The 19,599-nt window shown below is 44.2% G+C and overlaps 1 protein-coding gene across 2 annotated transcripts in view; it reads right to left on the reverse strand.

Annotated features, from left to right (window-relative positions):
• The window catches only part of MSN (moesin), a 40,906-nt gene extending 21,715 nt beyond the window's left edge, over positions 1-19,191 (reverse strand). Inside the window, exon 1 of one of the 2 annotated variants that reach the window (XM_038164750.1) lies at positions 19,035-19,191. In XM_038164750.1, coding sequence (XP_038020678.1) covers positions 19,035-19,046 — 12 coding nt within the window. In that variant the 5' untranslated portion in view covers positions 19,047-19,191. Of the gene's footprint in view, positions 1-2,597; positions 3,139-19,034 lie in introns of those variants that run through there. The other variant, XM_038164751.1, reaches the window with a different exon arrangement.
• Positions 19,192-19,599: the final 408 nt, after the last annotated feature.

The following is a 19,599-nucleotide window of genomic DNA, read 5'->3' on the forward strand; positions in this document are numbered from 1 at the left end:
GCTTTGTTAAGGCTCATTGGTGTGAAAACAACACACAAAGACATTTTTTCCCCATACCCTACCAAGCCAGGGTGGTTTTGTTTTTCCAGTTCACGACAACTGGCTCAGAGGGAGGTTTCTACCATTTCAGGTGGTGGGAGGCTCTGATCTTAATGCACTCTGCCTGCAGCTCAAACAAGCTACAAGAAGAGATCTGCAGACTGCTATAATCTCTACCAGACAAGTATGTGCCAGGCACTGCATGTTTACCTTCTTCTTCCTCATTCATTTAAAGTCTCACTTTAGGTAAAACCACTTTATTAAAGTATTCATAGCTGAGTACTGACCAACACAAATGTTACACATAGGAATAAAAATGCTATAGCAAAACAAAGCAACACTATGCAGTCCTATCAAAATTTAGACTCATTTCCTTTGTTCCTTGAGAGTTACTCTGCCAAAAAGCACTTTTAAACCATCTATCTATCTAGTTTGCTACCAGGGCTTGTTCTAAGAAAAGCCTCAAGATTCATCAGCATTAAGCTATTAGATTTTGTATTTCTAAGTCATCTAATAAGGTTTTCCTAGGTTTGAGGGATGGCATAAGCCTTGGTGTGTTTATAATTTGGGTTGCAAACAGAAAAAAAAAAATCCAATAAGGTATCTGACTTGAACTGCTGAGCATATACAAATTTAGCTCTGTCAGTCCAGACAGGTAAGGTGCACACTGCTGAGAGATGTGCAAGAGAGACATTGCACACCAGTGATTCAATCACCAGGTCTAGTGGCAGCACTCATCCCCAAGTATACTGCCCTCCTATTCCAAATATTCTGGTACTAAACATCTATCAAACTTTCAACACTCAGAAGGTGTTTTAAGAAGGTTTACTGGATTTCATCAACTGATTTATCAAAAATACTATCCTAAGGCAGTGATTTATACTCAAACTCTGTTTAAAGCAATTAATTGAATTTATTCATCATTGCATTTATAATATACCCACTGCAGTATGCAAATATTTGCAACTCTCTAAATTCTACTTGGATCCTAAAGTCACAGAAGTTTATTCTAGTAGATGGCCTCTAAATAGTCTTTTGTCTTTTCATCATCATTTAATATAGTCTCATACAAACAGCTACTAATTAAATGCTTCCAGACACCATTTTGCACTTAGCAAGAACATTCAACTATCACATTTCAACAGGCAAATTTATACTCACCAAATTTAAAAAACATACCAAAAAAAGTGCCCATATTCAACTGATTCCTTTCATAACAGCTACAGGAAAGAGATAGAAAACTAGCAACCCTTCCTCTTCTCTATTTGGGGAATTACCATAGTTCCACCAGCCTAAGCACTGCTAAAGCTTGCCACTGCCAGAGCACATTAAAGAGCTTCCTGCTGCCAAGGACAGTATTGTCAAGTGTGATATGTCCTGCAGATAGAACCTCTTGCAAGGAAGAGATACTCTTCCAGCCCCAGAGCAGCCAAGAAAAATTCCCTTTCACCAGCAAAAGCTTTCCAAAGGCCCATGGCACCACTACCCCCCTCTACCCACGGTGCTTAGCAATCTACAAGAGACACACTTTAAAGACAGTGGTACCAGGCACCTATCTGCAGCATCTTTTCAGGTATTTTAATATTGCCCATGTACCTTCAAGTCTCACTTTCTGCCCCACTGTGATTCCAAATAAATTTTACTAGCAGCAGTAATTGTCAGGTATCTGATTAAGTCCTCCTAATAGTGTGCTATAACAACTTCCTGAGATGAAAATGTGTAGCTGCATATGGCAGAACAAACAGGAAGGACTGATCCTGTCACACTCGGTAACGGATGTATTGCCTGCGCTAATGCCCCAGTGCATTGAGCAGCACGAGAGGTAGAAAAGACAATTCTGTTTGTCACAAGTTGAGACAGGAATAGAGTACTAGGAAATTCATGTCAGAATAATAAGTGGAGTCAGCACAACAGAATATCGACCTCTACAAAACCCTGACCCTGAGCTAAAGCTTCTTTCCTCCCTCCATTTCCTGTATGCAAGGAAGCTGTTATACCCTGCTGGGCTGGAGGCTTCAAGCTTCAGATATTCCCTGCTTCCCAGGTTCAAGCCTCCAAGTGCACTATTTCTGGAGAAAGTGACATAAGGAAAACGTATAATTTATTGCAAATTTGACTATTACAGAAAAGAAGCAAGCTCATTTAAAAAGAAATTCCAGACCAACCTTTAAAGCATCTGCACTGAAAGGCATCAGTTTACCCAGCAGTTACTCCACGTAAAAAGTCTAGACCAATACCATGCATCAGCTCCAACCTGAGAAGCACATCAAATCCAGCTGGAGTTGCATGAACTAAGATCTCATCAAGCACCTTAATAACCTCAAAAACTGCCCAGTTTTGGCTTTTTAGCAAGACCAGCAGCAATATGGTAAGTTTAACAAGAAGTGTCCCCCTGTTCCTCAGAACGTGCAAGGGGAGTAGAGTGCCCTGCAGTGCTGCACTTCCCTTCCCACCACTGCTCAGCCCGCATGGGCCCACTGCAAGGACAGCAGAGCTTTGCACTGCCTTGGAGGGGAACCAGAGGTGATGGCCCACACCTCAGCACCAGCCATACTCACAGACATCTGGCTCCTTTCTGAGTGGCAGCACCCTGCCGAAACAGCCCTGGCTCCTCTGTGTCAGGGTGAGGCTGGGATCGGGTCATGTGAAAGCGCTTGCAATTTCTCAAAGGATTACACTTAATTAACCAAGCCCCCTTCCAGCAGTCTTAAAGGGCCTTTTCATACCTCTAAGCTCATCAGGGAACAGAACAGCAGCAGGGACACCCTAAGCACCACACTGCAGACACCAGAGAGAGGTTAACCCTCCCAGCAGCTCCTGGGAGCTTCCCAGCTCTCTCCACCAGCCCCATCCTGCTCTGCTGGGGACACAGCACTTCTCATTTGACTGGAGCACAGGCCATGCAGTAAGTCCACAGGAGGCATCCCATCCCACCCCACTATTTGAATAAAGCCAAGGAGAAAGCTTGCCATGGTACTTCTGGTACCAGTGAGCCAGAAGTAGTACTCACATCCTGTAGAGTATGTGGCTTTCTTTTGGTACCTAAGTACAGCCTGTAGCAGGAATGCACCTTTTAAAGCATCCCTAATGACTTCAGCACAGAGCCTGAAGACACAGAGCAGTGAAGGGGCAGTTGCTACTACCCAGCTTCACAAACCTTTCTTGTGAGCAACAGAACTCAGGCTAAATCTAACTAAATTTGTGCTCACATGGTCTTATTTCTTCCTTGTGAAGGAGCAGGGCAACAAGCTAGCTTGGATTCAGAAGCTGCTGTGGAGCTACACCTGAGCACAGTCACACCAGAGCTGTATCCCCACCACCAGCAACTGCTCTTTGTCCAGCAAGACAAGATGGCTCACGTGGGCAACAAACCACAGCACCCACACAGCTTCAGGAGCCACGCTGCTGGGGACAGGAAGAGGAAGCAGGCCAGGGCACCAGCCTGCAAGATCAAGAAAGTTCACAGCTTTGAGAAGCCTGCTTGCAAAAACTGTGTCGAGAAAGGCTGGAGGCACCAGCGCCTAAGAAAGGGTGGAAGCAGCAGTGTCTGGGCAGACATGCTCTGTCATCTGTGGCATTTAATACTCACTGCAGCAGAGACACCAAGGGATGCTGCCAGTGTTTGCCCATATCTTCCAGCAAAACTCACCTTCATAGCACCAATTTACAAACACTGGGTAGGGGGGAAACATAGTTACATCACATCAGCCATAAAAAAGATAAGCTTTCCTATGTGGAGCTTGGAAGAGCAGAGGATTTCTGCTTTACCCAACAAAGGGGTTCAAAATAAGCCAATTCTGTGCCCACTCCAATTGCATTTCCATAAGTTTTCTGACAAGGTTTATAGCAGTCATTGCATCCAGTGGTTGAAACCCTAACCCTATTCTTGAAAAGGGTAAAGACAAGAAACTGAATGAGGTGATTATTGAGACTAGCTCAGTTGGTTAGAGCGTGGTGCTAATAACATCCAAGACTGCAGTTTCAATCCCCATACACATCATACACTTGAGAGTTGGACTTGATGATCTTTGTGGGTCCTTTCAAACTCAGAATAGTCTCTCTGTGTGTGTTTGTGTCTGTAACTAAAATCTGCTACAATATATAATGCTAAAGGTCAGTTTCAAAAAAGGAAACCAAGTGATTTATTCTAATATAAACCCTGTCATACTGTAGTGTCAGAACCCTGGTATATTTGTTTGACTGTTAATCTCAAAATATTCCTATGTTAATTTGTACTGCTTATCTCACAGTGATAAGGAAAATAAAATTCTTCCATACAGCAAGTGGTAATCAGGAATGCTCCCATTAAAAAAAAAAAAAATCTGTTTCTTTGAAGGTATTGCTGCCATTGAAAAGGCAATGCCTACAGAGCACAGCAACACAGCAATACTTTATTGCTTATGTGGTTCTCAAGACCAAGCGTGAGAAGCCACAGCTACCTTCCTGTTTAAGTCCTCCTCTGCCTGTGATTGATACCTGGTACTCAGAGAGGCCTGAGCAGAGGAGCACTAAGGGGAGTTGGAGGGGATTGTCCTTGCAGGACATGTGTATCAATCCAGAGATCAGCTATTCACATCAAGTCAGTGAGCCTACTTCAGACACCCCTATATAAACTACACATTCCTTTTTTTTTTCTTTCTCAAATGGTGGAGAATCAGATTTATTACCCTCAAGGACAGTTTCTCTTAAAAATGAGGTCTCCTTCAAACCATGCTCACAGAGTTCACAAGAAAACTTCAAAAAAGCCTACTCCTCATGCAAAGGGCCTGTTGTCTGCAGTTGCCTTACTTTAGATGCCTTCACTCACACACCCTGCCCCAGCTTTGCAGCTTTCTCACAACCAATGTTTCCCTGCTCTGGAGACACCTTCCTTCCTTAGCACCAGTGAGCACAGACTCACAAGTGCCCTGCACAAGCACTCAAAGCCAGGGCTGTGCCAATGCTGGCTCCATAGGGCTGGAGAACTCCACACTTTAGAACTCTGGAGGTATCATTTACCCAATTTGATCAGTGATCTGATTTGGGCTGGCAACTTTTTCAGGAAGAAGGTCCTACTTTACAAAGACTACTACAAAGTTATTAATTCAAACCTATTATTAAAATTGCCCTACCGCCTACACAGCATGGCTTCCAAAACCATTAATGATGTTTCCAGGTTAAAGGTACTTAAATGTAATTCCTTACTTTTCAACCAGTCACCTCCCACTAATGGTGTTTGAACACCCTGGCTATCAGCAGCTTGCCATCCTCTCTAGAGGGCAAACAAGTTTCACATAGAGGAAAGGAGCTGCAAGATGAGAGTACTGAGCCAGTAGAAGCAGCCATGGGTGGATCCCCACATTTACGGTCAAGACCAGATACTTGTATGCCACTTATTACACTACTTACTCCCAGCCTTGTGCAATGGATCAATTCCTCTATTTTTGCCATTTCCTTTTCCATAAATAGATTATTCAAGCACCTCCCTTTGCTTTCCTGTAGCTGTTCCAAGTAATTAACATTGCCATTTTCTGTTTCTTTAGAGTCAGTTTGAAGAAGCCCTTGGAATAACTATTTTTGTACCTGCTGTTTGAGCTGCTTAGAGAGAACATCCTTTACTAGTGAGAAGGAAACACAGAAGGAAATTAAAATACCATGGGGAAAATCCCTGACCCCTTTTCCACAACATCTGGATCAGCAGGTAAAACTTGAAGCAAAATCTAGCAACGTGCAGTTGCCATCATTCAACTTTTACAATCTGTGCAGCTTTGGGTCTTGTTTTGTAAACAACTTTTTTGTGCCTGTTAGAAAAGCTTTTCTCTGGAGAAGCATACACACCTATTATGGGCTCTGCACACTAATAGTAGGGTTGGCAGTTGTACTTCACATGTCAGACCATAAATCATATCCCTTGCTAAAGCTCTTCAACCTAAGGGCAGTTAGCAGGCAGTGGGCACGTTTAAATGCCAGCTGTGGTATGGGTGACATTCCTCACACTCTTGTGTGCTCCTCCCAAGCAATCCTACTCCTAGGTTACAAACAAGAGTTTTGTGCCATCACCCTTATGTTGTACACCATACAAAGGTGTTATGATCCTGGCTGCCACTGCAGTCACTCGACCAGTAGAACAGTCCCTGCACTCCCTACCACCACCACAGGCACTTCAGATTTTCTGAAAAGCTCTTAGGAAGCAACTTTCCCCCCACACCAACCTCCCCTATGTCCAGTTCTTCCCCTTCCATCCTCAACCAAGGACAGGGAATTTCCCAGAACTGTTTAATGGTTGCAGAGACCCAGTTCGAGGGGTTGATCAGCAAGACTGGGAGCCAAGATATGTTCCCAAAAAGTCAGTGAGCTTTCCAAACATAGCATCCAGTGAATGTCTGCCAAAATCACAAGCACCTACTTTGCTGGAAGGAGCTCAAAACATGATCAAGACAGGATGCTAACAAGACAAGTGTGACCTGCATTGAGGTATCACATGTACAGTAAGTACTTGAGGTTCACGAGCTAATAGACTAAATAAATACTCAGTTCCTATGTAAAGGTCTCTAAATTCATCTACAATTAAGAATTGTTTCAGAGGTAACTTGGAATCAAGGGCAAATAAAATTGCTACACTCCAACTCTCTGCTAATCACTAAAGACACTTTCCACAGGGAAGAAAGCATGAAGATAACTGCTGTGGCCAAACTCTTCCTTCTAAAGGACTCACGTTTAGATAAAAAGTCAGAGCAAGCTTATCTTGTTTCACGTGCTTCTCTCCGGCCTTCAACTAAGAGACTCCTAGCAGTTCAGCTCTGTTACAGGGAGGGGAGCTGAACACAGGGCTGCCTGTTCTAGACACTCAGAGCACGGCCTGGGTGTGGCACATCAAGTTCTTGGCCAGCTCACAGCCCTCACTGAACCTCTGAACAATGGCCAGACTTCTAGGAGCTAGAACACAGTCTTACTGTGGGATCTGACTGCCCAGACTATGAGCCATCCCTCCAAATTTAACTACATGCACAGTCAAGTATGAGCTAAAGCTGTTTCATCATCCTGTGATTTTCAGCTTTATCATTTCCAGCACACTAGACAAATCCTGCAACTTCCTTTCAGTACAGGGTCTCATTTAGGCTGGCTAAATTTTCATATCTATTTAGGTCACAGTTCCCTAAAACACAGGATTTCCCCTAAATGGCTCAGTTCTACACTTCTTTTTAATATTCAGTTTCCCCACCCATATTTTCTTCCTTCACCACCAACCTATTTTAGATTTTAAATAGTTCTGTTGGGACTGTCCACAGTTTATAAAAGATCAGCTTGTGATTGCTGAAGTAGTCTTTGTTATTTTAAGCTCCATCTAGTTTGGCATCTGAGCTTTCCTAATACAGAGGAGAGTAGCTACATCACCGTGACACAGAACCCCATGTCCCAAAAGGTGTCTGAAGGGGCACAGGAGCTGAGGAGTGCAGTGGCAGCACATACAGTGTCGGTAGCCACCACCACAGGAAGCCATCCTGAACAACCTGCACCCTCCCAATCACTTCTCTGGGTTCATTCTTGTACTCCACAACCACACCACAAGTAGGAATTCAAAAGAGTAAATCAGGGTGGGAATAATTCTTCTGTTATTATCTCCAACAGAATAATTTCATTGGTCCTGTTCACTGCACTTACACAGGGCACTGCTGCAGGCCATAGAAGAGAAAGGGCAAGATGGCTTTTTGGGTACAACTGGACAAGATGGATCAAGCTATTGAACCCCTCTTATTCCTCACTCCCAGGCATCCCTGCTTTATCCTTTGCAGCAGCTGTGATTCACAATCCCTCGGTGAGGTTTACCATCAAGCCACAAATATAGATGCCATTAACCCCATGTGCTGCTGAACTTCAGAACAGAACTGATGCAAAACTTTACAGTGGCAGCAAACCATCAAAGCTCTCAAGCAAGCAACCAAGTTGATTTAGTTAATTCCAGGCTGCAGTTAAACCCACACTCTTGGGCTCACATTCATACACTTCTTGAAATACACTGTTTGAAATGGGGTTGTTTTAGAAAGAAAACCTGATAAACTTCAGCTAACACTGAGGCCTAAATGCATTGATGAAGACATTGCTGAATGCCCAGGACTGTCAGTGGTCAAGTAAGACTTACTAACATAAACAGACATTTTCTATCAAGTGGGAAGAGTAATTTCCTTACATGAATTGCAGTTTCCATATCTAGATCCTTGATTCTCTTCTACAAACATGTTATGGACCATGTTTATGCAGCCAGACATGCAGATAAGCCAAACTGTTAGTGGTCTTCCTAAACCTGCAGGTCAAAACTGGGAAACTCAACTGGGTATTAGGAAGAGCAGTAGCCAGATGCTGAGCACATCTCCTGAACAGGTCAACATACATGCAGATATAACCTAAAAAAGCAAACAGTAAAACTCACTAGACGAAGGAGAGGCGGGGAGCCTGAAAACCAGCCCTCTGCAAAGAACACTTGGAAGTCATCTTGAGAGTTCAGCTCTTACTCAGACCTGCAGTGTAGGGTTGTTTTATGTTTTCAGATTTTTCCATATGCTAAGATACAGCAGCATAGGGCTGGCAGACATGAATTCAACTTTGATCAAAGTCAGGGGCTCCTTCAAATGTTCCTTCGTGCAGATATCTTACCCCTAACTGCACTTGTCCAGAACACTGGGAGCCGTAAGAGCAGCTAACTACTCCTGCTCAGGCTTGTAGAAATTGATAGATCCACATTAATGCATCTAATCACCCATCTTTCTCTAAGGGAATGGCAGAGCAGCAAAATCACTTGGTTTATAAGACTATCTGAATCCTCTCTGCTCACAGTTATTGTCAAATCCTTCCAAACACTGCCGAATCAAAGCTGTCATTTGAATATGGTAAAAACATTTAATGGCAAAGCCTATGTATTAAATCTGTCAGAATTTGAAGCAGCAAAGGAGCAGGGCAGTCTTCTGTCAGATTTTTACTTGATTATTTACCATTGGCAGAACAAACAGTAAGATAGCATTGTATTTCTGTGCATCATGCTGAAGCAAGCACTGCTCATATTGGTCTGATCTGTTAGTGGTTTGGAAGTTACTCAGTCATTCTATTTGCTCTGTCTTTTGGTAGATTCAAGACAACACTACTGTACTGATATATTCTTACAGCTGAAAATGCTGTAAGAAATAAAATAAAATGTAAAATGCTGACATGGACTCCCTTGCAAAAAAAAAAAAAAATCTTTACCCTAAACTGCTGGATGTGCAAAAGGGTATTCAAAGTGAGCATAATACATTGTATTGCCTCCTGCAGTCACCCTTCAATCTGAGATGTTAGTAACAAACCACAGAGCAAGATAAAGGGAAAAACAACCCTAAGTTGGGGGGTTTTGAGATTTGCACTTCTGCACGTATGGCTGTCAACACAGAACTCCAGGTATACAGTGCAGAAGACATTGGTGTCTATAGATTGCACAGAGCCCAAGACACAAGCAGCAGCAAGCCATTACAAGTAGAGTAAGAAAATTAATTTTCAGGAACTTGCTGCTTCCCGGTTTGTCATGGCTGGGTCAGAATACTAATAATTTCAGTTGCAGTTCAGTGTTTTAAGCAAACCAAAAAATATTAAGTCAATACTTGGGTTTTTTCAACACAAACTTCAGGTCAGAGGGGTTCCTTGATAGTTTTTGAAGTGAAAGGACTAGCATAGCAACAACAGATGTATGTCACCTCAGTATTAGAGCAAAGAATAAATTACAGTCCAGCTTCTGTAACAAAATCAGCACAATGGAGCTGCAGGCTGGAGGACCAAGACATCACTTATCAAATGTTTTCTTGGCTTAGTGATAAAGCATTTCATGGTCTTGAATAATAACACTTTTCAAGCCTTCCATAGTCCCAACCATGGACTTGGAACTTCCTGACATTTTTAGTAATACTAGTATTTTCTGACCCCATTATTCAAATTACCAGCAACATTGGAGTTTTTGAGGCAGCTCACAAAATGAGCAGTCATGCCTAACAGCTCATACAGCAGCTTCTGGTTGTCTAGGGGATTGTGAAGAGTGAAGTGATAGAACATAATCATTTTACTGCTCTCTGCTTCCAGTACTTCACCAATGCAAACAAATTCACATGTTGAGTGTGCCTCAGTGAAAATTACAGATACTGCAACAAAAATACAGCAGCTCAAAGAGCATATTTTCATTAACAGAAGAAGCCAGGTTTGTCTTTGGGCAAGCTCAGATCCTGATTTTTCACTGTAGGAGGATAACTAGCTACAGCACACTGAATATGGACAGACACTCAATACATCTCAGACACACAGCTACAGCACACTGAATATGGACAGACACTCAATACATTGAATCCATGAATATGGATTCAATACATCTCAGCTGAAGCCTTCATTGTCTACCCAAAAAAACAAATTAAGTTAATCAGTCACTTTTGGAAAAGTGGTTTAATGACTCCTTAATATGAGATAACACGTAGGAACAAATGAAATAAACAGATGTTGGCAAAACAATTATTGATGCTTAAGCTTTCAATCTCATCTCACAGACATTTCTTAACATTTGGATGCAACATACAGTAGTAACAAACACACTAGAGAAGCAATACCCTTCTTATGCCTGCTGTGCAGTGTCCCCATTAATGACTGCTGATAAAACTTAGAATTCAATGAGTAATATAATCTACTGACATTCCTAAATGATAACTTTGCTGATTTTAAAAACAAAACACACACAAACCATACACCAAATAAACACGTCACAATATTGCATGTTTTTATTGCTTAAACACCGAGTATTCTATTGTCTCAGCTGTGTTATAAGCTACAATATAAGCAAGTCTCTTCTAATCCTACCAGCTTTCCAGGAAATTTTGCTTTCTTGCAGATCTGTTTTAGAAGTCAGAGAGCAATTAGATTAACCAAGTTACTGGGTGCTACTGAAAGGCATTTAAAGGACATTGAAGTGTTTAAAAGACAATGCAGTCATCAGGCACAGCCAGTGTGGGCTCTTGGTATGCTTTTACAATAAGGTCACCCGCTGAACTGATGAAGGAAAGGTGGTGGATGCAGTCTTTCAGTATTTTAGTAAAGCTTTTGATACTGTCTCTCACAGCATCCTTCTAAACAAATTGTTCAGCTGCCAGATAAGGAAGTTCAAAGTGTGCTGGATGAAGAAGCAGTGGCAGCAGGGCTCAGAGGGCTGCAAGGAATGGAGCTGTGTCAGGCTGGCAACCAGTCACCAGTGATGTTCCCCAGGTCTCCATAACAGGGCCAGTGTGGCTCAGTGTTTTTATCAATGATTTGGATGGCAGGAGCTGAATGCAGCATTAGCAAAGGTACTGACAATACCAGCACTGCCTGTGCTGCTGACTCACTCAAGGGACACGAGGTCTTGCAAAGGCACCTAGATGACTCAGAGCATGATTGATCAGGGGCATTAAATTTAAAAAGAACAAATGCCAGATTCTGCATGTGGAGCAGAGTAATACCAGGCACAAGTCCAAAGTGGGAGAGGAGTGGGAGGAGAGCAGCCCTGCAGGAAGGGATCTGAGAGTGCTGGTCAGCAGCAGGCTCCAGAGGAGCCAGCACTGTGCCCTTGGAGACAAGAGGGCAAAACACACCCTGGGGGGCATCAAACACAGCAAAAACAGCCCCTCCAAAGAGGTTATTTTCATTAAAGTGCCTACTTAATGATCTGTAAGCAAATCCTTACTTCTAATACATATGTACAAGCCCCTCCTCCTCTGTCATTTCTGACTAATAGGATTGTTTTCATATAAGATGTATTGGACCACCAAATATTGTGTGGGTTTTGCATTAAAACTTTTTTACTGGGCAACCTGATATTGCTTCAATTTGTTAGCAGTGGAACTGCCTTATTTCTTACAGTGTGCCTTCAGAACCATTTGCTGACATTCTGCAAGTCCTGTAGACTACAATTGTCAGGAAGATATGCAGTTCTGGATTTTAACAGAGAAAAAAAATTATACACAACACAAACCCTCTTGTCCATCCAGAAAACTGCCTGAAAAGACATTTAGTATATTGAGGAACTAATTTTTTTTTTTTTTTCCCTCTGAGTATACTGTTCTGGCAGCAAAGTGAATTTAAAAAAATAAAATCTATGCCATATTTATATTCTTAGAGACATTATGAATGAAAAGCCACACCTCCAGGGGATGGAAGATATCCAGCATCCTAACCCTTCATCCTAATCATTTCTCTGGCAGTTCAGTTTCTGCACTGTAACCAAGCACAATGGAATTCTGGGGTTTTTCCTTGCCATAGCTTTTCAGCTGTACTATACAATTGAAAAGTTGTGGCAAGGAAAAAGCTAGCCCAGAATTCCATTAGTTAGCCTAGAATTCTATGCTTTATTAGCCTATGTTATATAAAACCAAATACATTTATGAAATGCTGTGACTAAGTGGTTGATCAGATTGCAATGGCAGATTTTTCCTGTACTAAGTCACTTCACCACCATAACTAAATTCCCAATCAATAGAGGAAAAAATGCTCTGATAAGGGCTACAAAGGAGAATAGTAAATATCAGTGATATACAGACAGACAAGACTGGTTCATGGCTGCATGTCATCAGTTTACAGCTGAACTCACACTTAAGTTCTTTTCCAACCAAACTGATTCTATGATTCCACCTCAAGAACATAGGAAGGTATACAATGGCAGAGTAACTGTTCTCCAATATGTTGCATGCAAAATTCTCCAATATCAATTGAACAACCCCACTGCCCCACCAAAAAAAAAAAAGGCAATTAAAAATACAACAAGCAAGTTTTTACAGTATTCACCCTCCAGGACAGTAAAATTCTGTCCCTGAGAACACTTCCTCTAGGAAACAAACAAGAGAGAACTAGAAATTTGCAAGAATACAGCTCAGTCTGGACCTTGAATACCATGGCACCTGATTCACTGCTTCAGGTATTCTTTCTGAACTCTTCTGAGATTTCATTTTACTCTACACAGAATCACAGCTGGCAGAGAAAGGAGTGTCTCTGCCCTCTTCGAGCCCATCATCTCATTCTTGCCTGATTACATGTTTCTCTACAGAGCTGATCAGATTCAGAGCTTTTTCATCCATCCCTCCTTTAAGGGCACTCCTCTGCCCTTTCCCATAGCTATTCATCAACCAGCAACAGCCAAAGGGAAAGAGGCCCAGCATGGCCAAGCACTCCTCTGCCTTTGCCTGGCAATAGGATGAGAGCTGATCAACGTTCTTTCATCCACACTTTGTATCTTTCAACAGGTTCCTCAGCTACTACTGCAGCTTCAGAGATGTTAGAACGGCTAGGAAAAAGCATTCTGCAGGAGTCATGCCTTTAAAAACATCTTCAAAGGATGTTTTTTCCCCATTTAAGTTCAACAAACCGCTATACAAAGGCGAGGAGTTTCTGACTGCCCCACTACTGCCCTGGAGGATCACACATTCACAGAAGTGAATATATCCTTTCACAGCTGCACAGGAAGGAAGCAGCACTAGATCACCTACCTATTGATAGCCACAGTTGCTGCAGCCATAATTGTCTCTTGTCAATATAAGGCCCAAACTTCTGCAATTTCAGGTTCTAAACCCCCGAACAGTTGTGGATGATCCTATGGTCTTATAACCATCAAGCCTGCCAATGACTGCCTCTTCCTCTCTCCCCACCAAGTATTTGCTTTAAACACTACCTTAAGAGTCAGCATTGGCTACTGGACTCAGAAGGGTGGGGTTAATGCCCACAACTTCCAAAACACTTGAAAACTCCACCTAGAAACAGCCACAGGAACGTAACAAAAAGATGTGCTTGAAAGAGCAGCCTTCCATCAACCTAGAGACTTCAGCCTACTATGGAAGTTTCAGATGGGATAAAAACAAACTTTTAACTCAATATTATTGGCTGCACTATGCAAATACCTGCTGTTCCCAAATACCCCTAGGGAAAAGAAAGCAATTAACTGGCTGCTTACTATTGCTCTTAATTTACATCAGTTAATTGTCCTGGATTATTCCTGGGTAGAGAGAGATTTCCTCTTTTCCAATAGTGTGACTACAGCAGCAGAGAGTTGGTTTCTGGTATAATCACTGAGCAAACAGACAAAAGGGCAACGGGACACTGGAATGATAGAGATCCAAGGAGTTGAAATCTTGGAGCTCTTTTCAAACAAACCCCATTGTAGTTCTCAGAACAGTGATTAAGCACAGATAACAGCTTTATTGTGCAAATTCAGGGAGGCCCTCTTGCTGCACAGAAGGGGAAAAAAAAAAAAATGAAGTCAGCCAAATAAGGTTGCTTGAGCTGCACCGAGCCAGGAAAGAGTCCAGGAGATGACGCAGCCAGAGGAAGCTTTTAGTCAGTTTCCTTCACAGCCTGGAGCAGAGCCAGAGCCACCTCGGTGCAGGAAGAGGGGCTTCTCTCTGGAGCAGCCATTGATCGGCAGGGACGTGGCCAGGCCAGCAGCCCCAGGAGGGTGCTGTCCCCAGGCACACCCAGTGTCACAAGCAGAAGGTATTTGAATCCTTCGGTTTCGGTTCATCTGCTGTCTTTCAAGCAGCTACTAGGGACTTAGTGAGCTTTTGAGAATTTCACTTCAGACTAGACATTATACATAAAACAACTGAACCAAGTTTCCTCTACAGGCAGAGATGCCATTTCCTTTCTAAATGAATGAGTCCATATTAAGACATCTTATGAACCATCCTCATGAGTAAAGCAAGAATTGCAATGAAACTTCAGGGGTGACTAATCACACAAGGTAGAATCACCCCAAGGAAAGGGCTGCAATGCCCTGAAGGTTTAAAAAAGATGCTGTTCATAGACATTAAGGTGACAGGATATTTGCACCCCTGATAGGAGGCACCCTGTTCCCCACAGGATCCTTACAGCAGAAGCAGCAGACCTAAAGCTCTCCTGGGGCCCCTTTTATTGGGTGCACCTCACCAACCTGCAGCTTGCTCAGCTGCCTCAGGGCAAATCAAGAGGGCAAAAATTAAACAAAGGGCTCAACTAAGACGTTTCATCGCCAAAAACCTCTTGTATGATAAGCACTCTTACATGTAACATTGCCACCTTGAAGTTTTATGAACTGGATCATGACTACCAGTTCAGATCACTTGGAACAGTTCTTGCTCGCTACAGTGTAAAACCACTATAACTGATGGGGTTTGCCCTGTCAGGGGCTGGGCTTGACATAAGATGAGAAAGGAAGATTTTACCAGTATGTAAAAACAAAGTGAATAGTTGTTTCTCATCAATGGCATACTTTTAAATCCCTGTTTAACTTTAATATAGAAGGCCTAAAAGTACCAAACAGAAGTTTTCGCTCACTGTCAAGCTTAATTGCTTCACCTGACATGAAGCAAAACTTTGCCATTCTTGCAGAACCTAGGGACCAAGCTGTTGAATACAATACAAGCTAGGGTGCAAAGGCCTTTCCTGTTTTGCAAAATCCCATGGTAGGTATAAAGCTACAGATAATTCACTGCTTCCAAGTTTCAGTAGTTTACTTTGTTCCACTGTAAACTCAGCATGTTTTAGCTATTGCTGCTTCTGAACTACAAAGTCAACAGGGGAAACACTTCTGTATAAAGAAAGGTCTTTGGGAGCATTCATACACGCCTCTTTACAGCAAGTCATATATCTGATGGCATTAGAAGAAACATAGAATGGATTGAGTTTGTCTAACAAGGTAGCACACATGTAAAACTTGGATCAGTGTCACCAAGCTTCCCAAGCGGTACTGAGTGAGGAAAGGAAGAGACAGCACCAATGGGCCAGTCATGAAATAAGACAGAAGGCATCTAGAATGCTTCTGGAGTTCCTTCATAGCACAATAGGATCAGGAGAGAAGTGTCCATCTGTTAAAGTCACAGTTTTCATCACCATCCTTTCCCCCTTCAAGACATCAAGCCAATTCCACAAGAGGAAAAAAAGAAAAACGATCCAAACAAGTGTAGCATCCTACTCATAGTTGCCATCTTGTTGCAGCATTTGGTAGCAAGTAGCCACAGACACAAGAAACTAATTAACCAGAGGATTCTCCTGATACACACCTCAACCTCTCAGTTACTTTTCTTCCAACCAGAATCTTGAAGTTCCACACGACAGAAAAAAAACTTCTAGGACCTTTTGAGTCCTGCTGGGAATTAGGACCATCAATTCAAACTACAGACAGGGTCCCTAAAGATCCTAATAACTATTGCTACACTTAGCTTCAAACTAATAAAGACTGGGTGGGTAGCTTTTCCCTTTTTACCTCCTAAAACGTTCAGTATTCACCAGACTAGCTTTGATTAAAGCCCTTTCTCTGCAATGTTACCTAAAACAGAACTGCCCGAGCCCTGGTGACAGGACTGTTGAGGGCACACCTCACATGTGATGAATGATCCTGTTTCACGTGCAGGGGCCCATCCATTCACACAGTAAGCACATGCATAAGCGAAGTAGTCAGTGAATCCCAGAACAGAAGCTTTGCACCCACCAGTCAGAGAGAGATCAGAGCCCACTCATGGCTAATACACAGACTGCACACAAATGGAGGAGACACTTGCCAGAGCTTGACAAACGGCTCATTTTTAGCACCTAACTACTTCCACCCTATGCAATACAAAGCATGGAGGGAATTATATGCCCTTTTTGGTGTCTGCTTTAACTGTTCACACTTCACAAACTTTGCAGAACACAACATATTTAAACCAGAGTTGTATCACTAGATTAAACAGGGAAGGTTTCCTGTTGAGAGTATGGCAAGATCAGCAGGCTGATGCATGATGGACTTTCTACACAACCCACAAAGCCTCCAGCAACCAAACCCCCCCATTACATGTCACAACAGCAAATCATGTGCACTAGTTCAAAGGTTACCAGAGTTAATCTTGGATTCTTATTAATAGTGCTACACAGCCTAGTGTCACTCATAGCAAACCTCCCATAACAAAATGGAAATCGCCAGCTACATGTGCTAACATTTAGCCTAGCTTGAGGAGGTGTAGAGACTCAGAACTCAACAGGTTTTGCCGCTTAAGCCACGCAGCAGCATGTTTCTGTAAGCCTGGTGAGATGAATGATAAGAATTACCAACCAAGTAGTTTTGACACAAATGCTTTTCCTGCCCAGCCAGAACTGTTCCCTAGAACATTTCCTCCATCTGTCTTCTTCACAATGGATTTATTTTTGTGATGAAGCCCACATAAACCTACATCTAACTGCCCAGGTTTCACCCACATTTGACCTTGATTTTTTTTCCTTGACTGAGGAAAGTCTCTTGCATTTTACTGTTTTGTTAATTAAGCAGCTATTAACAAATCTTAAGCCAGCACAGTAGTAGTCATGTTTATTTCACATGAAGAACTGATTACACAGTTATGCCAGCATATCCTGTTCCTGCAAACCAAAGATCAAGAAATAATGTTTCAAATATTATTTCAGTTGGGTCTGTAACTAGAGCAGATGGGGCAGGAAACCAAAGGCTGATACAGCAGCAGGCCTGCAGCTCTGTACTGCAACGGGCACAGACACTGGAGCCGCTCTCTGCAGAACCTTCAGCGTGCAACACAAAGCATTACACCAAAACACTCGCATTTCTCTATCTGCTCCAGTTTTTAAAAGCTCCGAAAGCAGAACTGCTCTGTCAAAACCAGAGCTGCTCTGTCAAAACCAGAAAGCAGCACACTGAGAAGGTGAATCCAGCCTAGGGTGTGTCTGGGACGCTGCAATGAGCACCTCGCAGCCAGCGTTCAGATTCAGCCCGGCGCTGGGAACCCCGCCCCACAAGCCGCTCTTGCTCAGGATTTCTTGGCTGATCCACACTAAAAAAAAGTCACTCATCATCACTGTAAACTCTTTGGCTAAAAGGTCTCAAGCATTTCACATACACGTCCCCTGACTTGTGCTATTTCTGTTAATCTTACTGAACTTTTGCCTGTATGTTAGCTTTTTCAGTAAGTAAATCTTCACTAATCACTAATATTTGACGGAAGGCCTTTCTAAAGCTTAAGAAAATACAGTCTTAACCTTGAAGAGGCTGAGGTTTGATATCCTTTAAGATGTTGATGTTTGAATAGTAATAACCATCAGCTAGCTATCCATGATATCAGAGACGGCACTTAAGACATCAGGAAAAGTAGCTGTCAATCAAATAGGCATTCAATATTTAAAGTAAGAAAAGTAAACTATCAAAAGAAAATCACAGTGGACTTCATTTCAACTTCTATTTGCACAGAGGTGAGTTTTTGTTTGGATTTGTTTTTTTCCTCTCCTTTATGTAAACCACAGACTCTTAGCTTAAACATTAGATTTTTCTTAGGCCATTTCAGATCACTCCGGTACGGAAACATCCAGAGACTTCCAGCCTGCTCCTTCCTGTTTTATCAATGAAGGGCTGGGACTAATTCTTTCGCTCCAACCAGGAGAAATTAAATGGAAAAACCCCATGCTCCTCATTAGTCACCGAACTCCTGCTGCGAGCAGAGTCAAGTACGGACTTGACTAGACTTTCTAAAGTACCAAAATCTCCTCAGCCAAGAAATACCTCGAGTCAAGCTGGGACAAGGTTCCCTGGCAACCCAAACTGACTAACTGCAAGTTGTGAAAACCCCAACTTCTCCTCTTGGGGAGCGCACGAGGCGGCCATAGCAGCCACCACCCGCTCCCTGCCGGCTCTCGGAAGCCTCGCCCCGCTCCCCCCCCGGTCCGGGCGCACACGCGGGCGGGCGCCGCCGCCGAGCTCCGCCGGACATTTTAGGGCGGAGAGGCGGCCCCGCCGCGCCGAGACCCCGCGCTCCGGGCGCGGCCCCTCGGGCTGGGGAGCACAAGATGGAGGGGCGGGCGGGAGGCTGCGCTCCCCGGGACTCCTCCGTGCCCCTCGCCGCTCCCTCCCGTGCGGCCGCCGCCGGCCGGGGCGCAGCCGAGCCCGGGCGGGAGGAGCCCTCAGGCCGCGCCCGCCCGGCCCCGCGCACCCGCCCGGACCCCGCGGCGGGGCCTCCGCTCTGCCCCGCGCCGGCGGCACCCACCGTTTTCGGCATCTTCCCGGCGGGCTGGGCACGGCCGTCGCTCCTCCTGCGCCGGTGGGGATCCGCACGGGCTCCTCGCTGCTTCTAACGGGACTCCGCGCCTCTCCGCCCGGCCAGGCCCCGCCCGGCCCCGCCCGGCCGCCTCCGTGCGGGGCTGGAGCCGCGGCGCCCCCGCCCCGCGCAGGCCGAGCCGGGCGGTCCCTGCGGAGCGGCCCGGGAGGGCGCGGCCTCGGGGGCTGCGGGGGCTGCGGGGGCTGCGGCGCGCTCCATCGGTGCGAGAGCCGAGAGCTTCCAGCGCCCACAGGCAGCCCCGGCTGCCGGAGTTTAAGCGCGGATCGGTGTCGTCGGGACTTCTGGTCCTTGATAAAAGCGTTCTTTAAGAAAATAATGCTATTTCGTCGGCGATTGCGCTGTTCAAAGTAAGACCGCAGCACTGAGCTTGACCAATGCTTCTGTCCCTTGTCAGCCAGCGCTGTGTGCACACAGGTGCGGCTCAGAGAGCTGCTCAGCCCAGGCTCCTCGCCCGTGCTGTGGCCGGTCAGTGTGCTGGTCTGTACAACGTTTC

The sequence above is a fragment of the Motacilla alba genome, chromosome 4A, assembly GCF_015832195.1.
Source record: "Motacilla alba alba isolate MOTALB_02 chromosome 4A, Motacilla_alba_V1.0_pri, whole genome shotgun sequence".
Taxonomy (NCBI): domain Eukaryota; kingdom Metazoa; phylum Chordata; class Aves; order Passeriformes; family Motacillidae; genus Motacilla; species Motacilla alba.